Source organism: Malus sylvestris, chromosome 12 (genome assembly GCF_916048215.2).
Source record: "Malus sylvestris chromosome 12, drMalSylv7.2, whole genome shotgun sequence".
In the NCBI taxonomy this organism is placed as follows: domain Eukaryota; kingdom Viridiplantae; phylum Streptophyta; class Magnoliopsida; order Rosales; family Rosaceae; genus Malus; species Malus sylvestris.
In genome coordinates this window covers 23,867,484-23,878,212 of record NC_062271.1, presented here as the reverse complement: position 1 = coordinate 23,878,212, position 10,729 = coordinate 23,867,484, and the positions used below count along the sequence as shown (strand labels likewise).

Genomic DNA, 10,729 nt, shown 5'->3' with positions numbered 1-10,729 from the left:
CTGACCTGGTAAGTATTCCCTTGTCTATCGAATAATATCTCTTTGTTTTGTTGGCGTATATCTCTTCCTTCAACATGATTGAAAAGTTTTGTTTTAGAAAAGTAGTATCAAATTGTGTGATTAGTGTTTTTTATATAACCGAAGTAAGGAAAGAGGTAATAGAACTCTTGAGTAGTTCAGGTGCAAGCATGAAATGCTCTTAAACCAACCAAATTACAAGCCCTGCGATTATGAAGAGACAAATATATAGAGTGATAAAATATTGATTCAATCTTACATGATGTCACATACATTTATACATATAATTTATTGCATACAGATAAAAGCTATATATAGATTGGAATAGGTAAAGAAACTTAGCCTGGTGTTGCACATTGCAATCGTCATCATCTTCATCTTCTTCTTCTTCTTCTTAAGTTGAGATATGAGTCTCTGAGTGCACCCATTTTGTTGACAACCACATCCATACGCATCCGCTCTCCTGGTGATATTGCGGAGCACGAGATGCCTATTTTTATCACCGAATACAGGCATTCCTCCAGTCTTTTTGCTTTGTCCGGGCCGGTATCCTTGTATTTGGCCAGTGGTCTTTCCCGTATTTTATGCCCATATCCGTCGCCATCATCATCTTCTTCAACATCTTCATCATCTGTTTCGAGTAGCAATGAGGGCTCAACTACGTCCTTGACATGGTCCGGCAATGCCATGGCGGTGAATTGGTGAATGCTTAGACCATCTTTGAAAATGTCATCGGTTGGCCTTTTTCCTGTGAACATTTCTAGCAACAGTATCCCGTAACTATAAACATCTCCTTGTGTGGAGACTTGTCCTCCCATCCCATACTCTACCATTCAAAATAGTTCATGCTTAGAATTTATAGCATATTTGAAATTTCTTTAGTGCTAAAAAATATAACAAATGAGGATTATAGAAATCTATACCTGGAGGAATGTAGCCTATGGAACCTTTTAGCCCTACTGACAAGGTTGTACCATTTGATGCCTCCAAGAGGAACTTTGCTAGGCCAAAGTCACCAACATGAGCAACCATATCTTCGTCAAGAAGAATATTGCTTGGCTTTAAATCACAATGAACAATGCATGTTTCACAATTGTGGTGTAGATAATCTAGTGCAAAAGCGACATCAATGGCTATATTCAGTTTTTGGGTAAGGCTCAATCTCTTGTTTGGAGATTGTTCGTCGTCCCTTGGATGCAGCCAAGGGTCCAGGCTTCCATTTTCCATGAACTCGTAAACTAGACTTTTGAACTCATTACCTTGACTATCAATGCTCGAGCATACAGTTATGATCTTGACAAGATTGCGGTGCCTTACACTTCTTAAAGCTTTGCATTCATCAATGAAACTCTTGGAAGCTCCTTCTTGTTGAAGGTTTAACACCTTAATGGCAACTATCATGCCATTACCAGAGAGTACTCCTCTATATACAGAACCAAAACTTCCCGAACCAATGAGATTTTCTAGAGAGAACCCGTTGGTTGATTCAACGAGTTGTAAATAAGAGACACCTAATTTTGATTCTTCATTAGAACGTGAAGTTAAAGGTCTACCTCTTGACCTTGTCACCAATGCACAAGCAGCAATGAAACATGATAGAGTAATTATTAATGCAATTGCACAAGTTAGAGGGATCATTACTTTCGGGGAAAGTAGTCCTTGAGATTTGCTGGTGCATACATGTAGACGTAATTCTCGGATGCCACCGCAGAGCTTATTATTTCCAAGAACCGAGAAACCACTCGCATTTGAAAATATCCCTTCTGTGGGCAATTCACCCTCAAATTCATTATAGGAAATATTGAGTTGCTTTAGAGCTCCAAGCTTACCTAAAAATTCAGGAATCTGGCCAGATAAATTATTGCTTGAAATATCTATTTCTTCCAAACCTCTTAAGTTGGCTAGAGATTGAGGAATTGTTCCTTCAAATTGGTTACCTTCCAAATGTAGGCTCACCAAACTAGTACAGTCGCCAAGGGTTATGGGGATTTCACCCGATAACTTGTTTCCTGATACATCTAGCTCCGAGAGATGTACCAACTTGCCCACTTCAGATGGTAGAGAACCAGTCAAAGAATTGTTCGACATGGACAAAGAAATTGATAGAGATGAAAGCCCGATAACCTCTTTAGGTATGGTGCCACTTAGCTGATTACTAGAAAGGTTAAGCATCAATAAGCTTTGGCAGTTCCCGAGACTCGGAGGTATGCTTCCCTCAAACCTATTCCCCTCCATGAAGAGCCTTGTGACTGAAGTCAAGTTGCCTAGCGTCGACGGGATTGTCCCAGAGAATTGGTTAAGATTCAAATACAGCCCGTGCAACTTCTGAAGCTTACCGATCACATCAGGGACACTACCACCAAGATAGTTTTGTTCCATTCCTAGATTGATCAAGTTTACAAGATTCACAACCCGGGTAGGGAAGCTTCCATGCAATAAATTTCCCCCCATTGTAAAAATTCTCAGTTTTGTCGAAAGGTTGCCTATGGACTCTGGCAATTCCCCTCCAAAACGATTACGACTAAAACTTAACACCTCAAGATTAGTACAATTGGCCAGAAAACTGAGAGAACTCAGGTCACCTGTTTTCCCACTTCCCAGCCTATTGTCATCAATGTTTAGTCTCACCAAGCCTTTCAAAGTTCCAAAATTTTCAGCAGGGAATTTTCCCGTGAGGCCATTTTCGGCAAAATCAAGAATTCGAAGTTTAGAAGCATTTGACAATGAAACAGGAATACTTCCGGTTAATTTGTTGACACCACCAGAAAATATCTCAAGATTAGGAAGAGTAGTCCCCACATTTTGTGGGAGCTCTCCCTGCAGCTGGTTCTGAGTAAATGTTATATAGTATAACGACGATATATTATAGATTGAAGAAGGAACCGTACCGGAAAGTTTGTTTCCTGGAATTACGAATCTTCCCAAGCTTGTCAACCTCCCGAATGCATTTGGTATGCTTCCTTCAAAATTGTTGTTAGCAAGAGAGAGGGCATACAAGAAAGAAAAGTTTCCTATCCAATCCGGAATTGTACCGGTGAGATTGTTTTCATCAACCCAAAAATGAGTTAAATTCAACAACGAATTGAGTTGGTTTGGAATTGACCCAGTAAGCTTATTTGCACCAACATCGAGCATTCTTAGCTGCGTGCAGTGAGATATATTAGTTGGAATTTTCCCACCGAAAGAATTCGAAGACAGGTTGAGATACTGCAAGCCTAGTAGACGTCCGATTTCTTGAGGAATTTCGCCGTGAAAGTTGTTGTCTATCAAGTTGATTCCAGTAAGATAAGTAAGATTTCCGACTGAAGGCGTTACGGAGCCTACCAATTTTTGAGCTTCCAAGTTCAAGATCATGACTCTTTTGTGATAAAATTTGTTTGTTTTGTGTTTTTTTTTATTGAGTGTTTGAATCGGTTTCTTGGGTAGGATAGTAGAGAAATTGAAAAAGAAGGAACTTGGAGATTGATTTCTGCTGTGCAGATAATGCAGCAGACTTAATTGAATAAGTAGAGTGAACATTACACAAGAGTATGGTGCATTTCCATCACCCATACTTTTCTAAAAGGTGATTGACAAGAGGCTTTAACAACCATTAAGCCTTACTACTCCAGATTACATCCTAACCCTTCATTTGGGGTTAAATGATTTAATCTGGAGTGTACACTTGTCACTCACACACTTACACAAACATTTAAAAAACAAAACTAGCCGTTGGAGACTAGAACCCTTCATTTTCTTTCTTCTTCTTCGATGCAGATGACATCCTTTTGCTCGGGAGTATCTTGCTGCCTTCGACTCCCCGACTCCAGGAGCTGGTTAGCTTCCAACATTTTGTTCGCATGGTTGCACGTAACGCCAACCCAACTGCACAAATCGACCGAATCATTCCATGAGTTCATGATATGGAGAGGATCTTCTATTATTCTCCTCTTGAAGTCCAGCAGAGCGAGGCGATCAGATTTGTTTCCGAATGTGGATTCCGGGCACGAGATCATGCATAAGAGAAAGAACCCGGGAAGGAATTTAAACAAAAAATTCGTACAGTAAGTATACGAAAGCTCCATTTTGTTGTAAATACTGAATACTGAATACTGATTTCGCTTTTCTTTTTCCATTGTAGTTTGTTTGTTGAATTCAGTGTTTAAAAGAGGAGTCTGCTTCTTCATTACTGGGTTCGTTGAGGAGATGAGGAGATTTGACTTTCTTTGGGAAGCAATTAATGTGATCTAACGTTTGTTTCCTATCAGCAGGCCACCCACTGGAGAAATTCTAGGTGTGGATGTCTGAACAACGTGGCTGTCCAACCACCCACAAAACACCCCTACTTGTATTTTGATCCCATCCCTTTGTGTTTGCTCACATTTGGTGTCCTGGACAGGCGTCGGCAAGCGAAAGCTCAATTAACGGCTGGTTTGGTATTGCTATGTTTAGAAAAAAAAAAACTGTTTTTGTTGTGCTGTGAGAATAAGTTCATTTTTGTTGTTTCACGTTTTCAGCTTATTTTCATCCAAAACTGTGAGAATAAGATATTTCCAGCTAGGCCTTGGTCTCGCTTCCTTCCTTCGGGCCGTCCTTTCTTTCTTCCTTTAGACCGCTGTTTCTTTGGGCTCTCACTATTTTCGGGTTTGGAAAGGACCCTGTGTTAACAGGTTGTTTTTCATTTAAAGGAAAATATTGCTTTTTGGTGGGATAGTTTGCAAAATACACGAAAGAAAGAAGGAAAGAATCATATCCGATTTTGGCGTAGGATGAAGAGAAAGTTATTGTGGAGGTATGATTTTCGTTTGAATATAATTCGTATCTTCTAAGAACGGAAAATGCTACTTTCAAAGACAAAGTAGGTGAGTAAAAATCATTTGATGATCCCCTATGCCAAGAAAAGATGGAGGAGGAAATTCGAGAAAAGGAAGTAGAATCGCCAATTAAAAGTGTGTCATGATTGAAGAGGAAGCCATAATAGAAGAAGACAATCAAGTTAGCATCCATGACGAATAAGGTATTGATAAAACTCAAACTATCGAGGTCGACATGGTAGTAGGATATATGCCATTATCAAACCAGGCATGTGAACCCGGACAACAAGATGAGTCAACTACATATTCAAATCTTATTTAGGGAATCGACTACATGGTTGTACAATCCAAGTTTGAAGAAGTTCTGGCTCCTCATGTCAGAGATTATACGTGCTTATTTAGGTCTGTGATTCTTGATGTCAAAGGCAATTTTAAGACGAACTCGATTCAAGTGGAAGAGTGTGATGTAGGACAAGATACGAGTTAATTCTAATGGAGAAACATAAAGAAAATAAAATATTTCAAATTCTGAAAATGAAGAATTAAGGTTCAAAAATATTGGATTCAATCGATATGTGACCAAAAAAGGTAGTAGGAACTATCTGGTGCCAGAATTGAGTGTTTAATATGTCCTTATATCAATTGACAATTAAATGCCTAATTCTGACACCAAAATATTTCTTACTGTCTTTTCTGTCACCATATAAATTGAATTCAATATTTCCAAACTTCAATTCTTCTTTTTTCAAAATTTAAAACATTTTATTTTCTTTATCTTTCTTCGTCAGAATTGATCCATATTTTGTCCTATATCAATTTTTGCTTTAGTACAGATACAAAAGGACTAGAGTATAGGAAAAGGATCCTCGCCGGATGGTAAAAACTGCACGACGGTCCATGCCTTTTTTTGGCTTTTGTAATAAATTGTTCACCCACTATAAAATTATAAACCAAGATTTATTATATTTGGCTGGTCCTGGGGGTGACATGTTAAAGGTGGCACTGGTAGGAAGAGTTTCAATTATCTACATCTTAAGTGGAATCCCTAAATAAGAACAACCATCATAATAAATATTTATAAAATAAATATAGAGACAAAATAAATCTCTAATGAATTGGAAAGTGAGTCTCTAAAGTATAAGGACTCACTGAATACATAATGTATGTACTCACATATAGAGATTTTATATGGACACAACCTTGAGTAAAAAACGGAGCCTACAATCTTGATTAAAGCTTTTAATACTTTTAATGCTTTTAATTTGGAAAGTTTTAATGAAAAGAGCTTGGGTCATTAGAATATTTTTTTGGAGGAGTGAATATACCACTTTCAATATAAGTGGGCCCGATTTTACAAGTGGAAGATGGAGTTCGACCTCCAACGCATTTTTGCCACCGGCCTACGTATTTTAAGCCCTTCATCGGTTTCTTCTAGTCTTGGGGTTGGTCCGGGTTCTATCTTTTAGTGTTAGATGAACCACTTTAGAGATAAATACTCATTCATCTACTTTTTCTTTCCCCTGGAAATTAAGGCTCAAAAGTTGCTTATTTTCCTGTGGCCTTCAAGGGACCAATATCAGATTTTTCACGGGCAAAAAGATTAATTAATTAATTAATTCAAAACATATTCATTTATTTTATAGAAAAAACGTATAATCTATCATCTATGAGATAGATGTATATTTTGTTGTTATTCTAAAAATAGTGTGCATTATTTTGTTTCAGTTTCAAAAAATAGTGTAGATTATTTTTCTGTAGTTCTAGAAATAGTTTGAGCTATTTTGGTTTGATTTCATAAATAGTGTAGGTTTGTGGTAGTTTCAGAAATTTGTTTTCTTTTATAAATAGTGTGGATTGTTTTAGTTCAGGTTTTTTTTTCCCAGATATAGTGTGTAATTTTGTTGTAGTTCCAGAAATAATGTTGTTTATTTTGGTTCAATTTCAGAAATAGTGTTGGTTGACACACCCCGATCCAGAGGATCCAGGCGTGCTGGCTGTCACGTCAGCGTGACGTAACCATAAGTGCGACACGGAAGCAAAACAATAACATACAAGATGGAATTCAAACCAAATCTCTAGTAGAACCACCTACTAGAATAACAGGATGAGTTATAAGGTAACACATAAATTCAGAGCATAGGTTTAAGTGCAGTCAAGTAGGACCAAAATAAAATACATCACCCGCAGGTGAGTCCTACATGCAGAACGTCTGTCAGAATGCCGAAAAAGACCTCGAGAGCCACCAACAGCTAACTAGAACCTGGAGGGGCGCAAAACAAAGATGAGTGGGTCAGTAAAATCAAAGATTTTCCAAAACATTTCATTTAAAATGTTTCTAACCCCTCACCATAAAACCTGTATACTTTCCCAGAAAAATAGTATATAAACATATATATACACATATCATCAAAACTCAGCTCATATCCATCAACATAACATCTTAGAAATAATATGCCACGCCATGCCAAATATAATCAGAAATGCATCAATATCAATAAGGTGAAATAATAAGTTAACCGGAGACCCTACAATGGTCCTGTACGGCTGATTCTAAAGCTCAACATCCCACTCAGCCGGAGTCACCACAGTGACCTATACGGCCCTGCCGGAGTCACCAATTGTGACCTATACGGCACTACACTGCACATCACTCGGAACTACGTATAATAGTCTGTACGATGAAAGGTGTATAAATACGCTCTAGTGCTTCTCTCATCAATCATCAGCGCGCATAACTAAGGTCACCCACTAGTCGGAATCACATTTAGTGATCTATACGACTAGCATGTCGGAACCCTCACATGGTCTGTACGACATCCACCTACTTGGATCCAAGGCGAGAGTGCGGTGTGGTGAATAACAATATAAGCACTAACACCTAGGGTGCAGGTTTTGAGCTTTCAATGCAATTCTCATAAAATAACTCATCTGCATAATATAAAAACTCACATGTGTGTCCACCGCGTCAATTAACATATATATGCATCAATTATCAAACTAAATATCTCAACATTTGCATGCATGGCAACTTAAATCATAATTTTCATATAAATGCATTTTCTGGGAAAAACAGTAGTATATAGGTAATACGAAAACAAAACTGCCCACTCACTGATAAGTCGATGGGTCGTAACCCCCGTGACGTCCCTGGATGCGCTCGTCCTCGGGATAAGTGTCACCTATATGTGAAACAACTATAAAAACGTTAATTTAAACACATAACCAACAATTCAAAATAACTTCTCATACGATGCTCAAATTGGGTATATGAATATACCACATCGACCTACTCGACGTCACGGACGTCGAGTAATTTTTAGAAAAATTTTTGGAGGCCGCATGCGCCCCCACGCGCCAGGACAGGCACGGGGACACGCGCCCCCACGCGCACCATCTTCAACCTCGGGCTCGCCGGACTGAACTTTCCGGCGGTCGGTTTCCGGCCAAACTTTGAACGTCTCGTTCTCCTTCGTTTCTCAACCATTTTCTTCACATTTTATACAAAAATGAAGCCCCAAACATGTAGAATCACGATACACTACTTTTAAGCTTAAAAAAAAACTAAATCTCACCGGAAAAATAGAAGCAAAATCGGCCAAACTTAACCCTCGCGATCCCGGCGTCCAAATCCTTCAAACGAAGCACTCCGAGCTTCCTTGGGACCTCACTAAGCTCACTATAAGCTTAGAATTCCCTGAAACACAACATTTCACGTGTGCATGAACAGTGACCAAAAATGAAGGTTCGGGTTTCACGTGAAATCGAGGGTTTCACTTCCTAAAACTAGTACCATTCAACTCAGAACGTCAAAATGATGAAGAACCATACCTTAATAGCTTCGATCCGTGACGTTTGGAAGGTTTTTGGGTGTGGTCCATACGTTTGAGGGTGAGGGAGAGAGTGAGAGTCGTGAGGGAGAGAGACAGAGAAGACACGGGGAATGAGAGAGGGAGAGAGGTCCTGTGTGTGGTCCAATCTAATCCACACCATCCATTTTCATCCTAACCATACAAACAAAATGCAAACCAAATTTTTTTATCCCCAAAACTTATAATAATTTAAACCAAATAACATTACACACACATACCTTAGTAACGTCAAGGGTAAATCCGTCAATTCACGTCCCCGATATGAAAATCTCGGGACGAGCTATGACATTGGTTATTTTGTTGTAGTTTCAGAAATATTGTTTATTTTGTTCCCTTACAGAAATAGTGTTGGTTATTATGGTTTAGTTTTAGAAATAGTGTGAGTTATTTTGTTGTGGTTCCAGAAATAATATGAGTTATATTGGTTCAGTTTTAGAAATAATGTGGGTTATTTTGCTGTAGTTTCAGAAATAGTGTGAGTTATTTTGTTTTAGTTTCAGAAATGGTGTGGATTATTTTGCTATTGTTTCAGAAATAGTGTTTATTTTGTTATCTTCCAGAAATAATGTGTGTAATTTTGATTTAATTTTTTGAAATAGTGTGGATAATTTTTCTATAGTTTTATAAATATTGCATTTTAAACTAAACACTGATTATTTCTAGAACTGAATACGGATACTATCACAATTTCTTAAATTGAACAATGCCTATTTCTAAAACAAAAAAAAAAAAAATTCAAAGCACCTATAGATGCAACACATAGAATTTCATTCAATGGTGTTACAAAAGTACTAGTGTAGTTTTGCACAAACGCCAAAAATGAACTAAGGTTGCAAATTATTGATTCTATTGCAAAAGAATATGTTTCAAAATTCTAATAACTACAGGACACCATCTATTCATCTCATGTTTTCTTGTGAAAATAGATTCAAAAGCCTTTAATTGTTCAAACCTGTGTTTCAGTTGAGAAAGAGCAATATCCACTATAACAAAAAAATAATCTGTTCTAAATGATTCTTCAGCAGACTATTGTTCCCTCTCATTACCATCAACTTCATCATGATGTCTTTTTCTAGGTTTATGACGTTTAGTTTGAAAAACAAGGTCAATTTCCGAATCAAGTGCAATTTCTTTAGCATCACGCATGGCAGAAGCAAAACCAGTTTCTTTGTAGTTTTCAAAAAAGTTAACAAGTACTTCCAATGCCTTTACAGCAACATCAAGACACATGTCTTCATATTGTAATTTTGTGCTCACCATGTTAATTTTCAACAAAATGTCATACCAAATAACCAAACTTAATACAAAATCAAAACTGGAAAGTTCTCCTGATGTTAAACATCCTGCATCCCTACTCAATTGAGGATTCTCAGTAATTTCCATCAACGTAAACAAAGCATTTCTAACTTGGGCTACTTGGGATTTAATTGCTTTAACACTTTCAATGTGACTTTCCCATCGAGTAGTTGACAATGACTTCAAAGTTAAATCATCAATATGTTCAAGCAAAATATTCCAACGCTTTATAGAGTTGGAAAACACCGTATATATGCATTGACATGCTCCAAAAAAAGATTTTGCTTTAAGACATGAACTTGCCATATCACAAACTATTAAATTAAGATAATGAGAACCACATGGCATGTAAAAGGCTCTGGGATTTATGTCTAGCAATCTTTTCTGGACACCTTGGTGTTTCCCTTTCCTGTTAGATCTATTATTATAACATTGTCCCCTCACATTATCAATATCAAGATCAAGAGACTTTAGGACATCTTGCAACTCATTAAAAAGTCATTGTCCTGATGTATCTTCCACACTTAAAAACTCCATGAAATACTCTCTTATATTTATTGACCTACTTGACAAGTAAACACATCTCAAAATTAAAGTCATCTGTTCCACATGACTTGCATCAGGAGTACAATCAAGAATGACAGAAAAAAATTTGGCTTCTTTTACCTTTTTAATAATTGCAGTTTTGACTTTTGAAGCTAAAGTAGCTATTAACTCATTTTGGATTTTATGGCTCAAATAGTGATGATGAAT

The 10,729-nt window shown here is 37.4% G+C and overlaps 1 protein-coding gene across 1 annotated transcript in view; it reads right to left on the bottom strand.

The window, feature by feature from the left end:
• Nucleotides 1-228: 228 nt before the first annotated feature.
• LOC126593344 (probable LRR receptor-like serine/threonine-protein kinase At3g47570) overlaps nucleotides 229-10,729 on the bottom strand; it is a 33,383-nt gene continuing 22,882 nt past the window's right edge. The window contains exon 2 of the mRNA XM_050259386.1: nucleotides 229-844. Within this exon, the coding sequence (XP_050115343.1) occupies nucleotides 393-844 (452 nt within the window). The 3' untranslated portion in view covers nucleotides 229-392. The remainder of the gene's footprint in view (nucleotides 845-10,729) is intronic.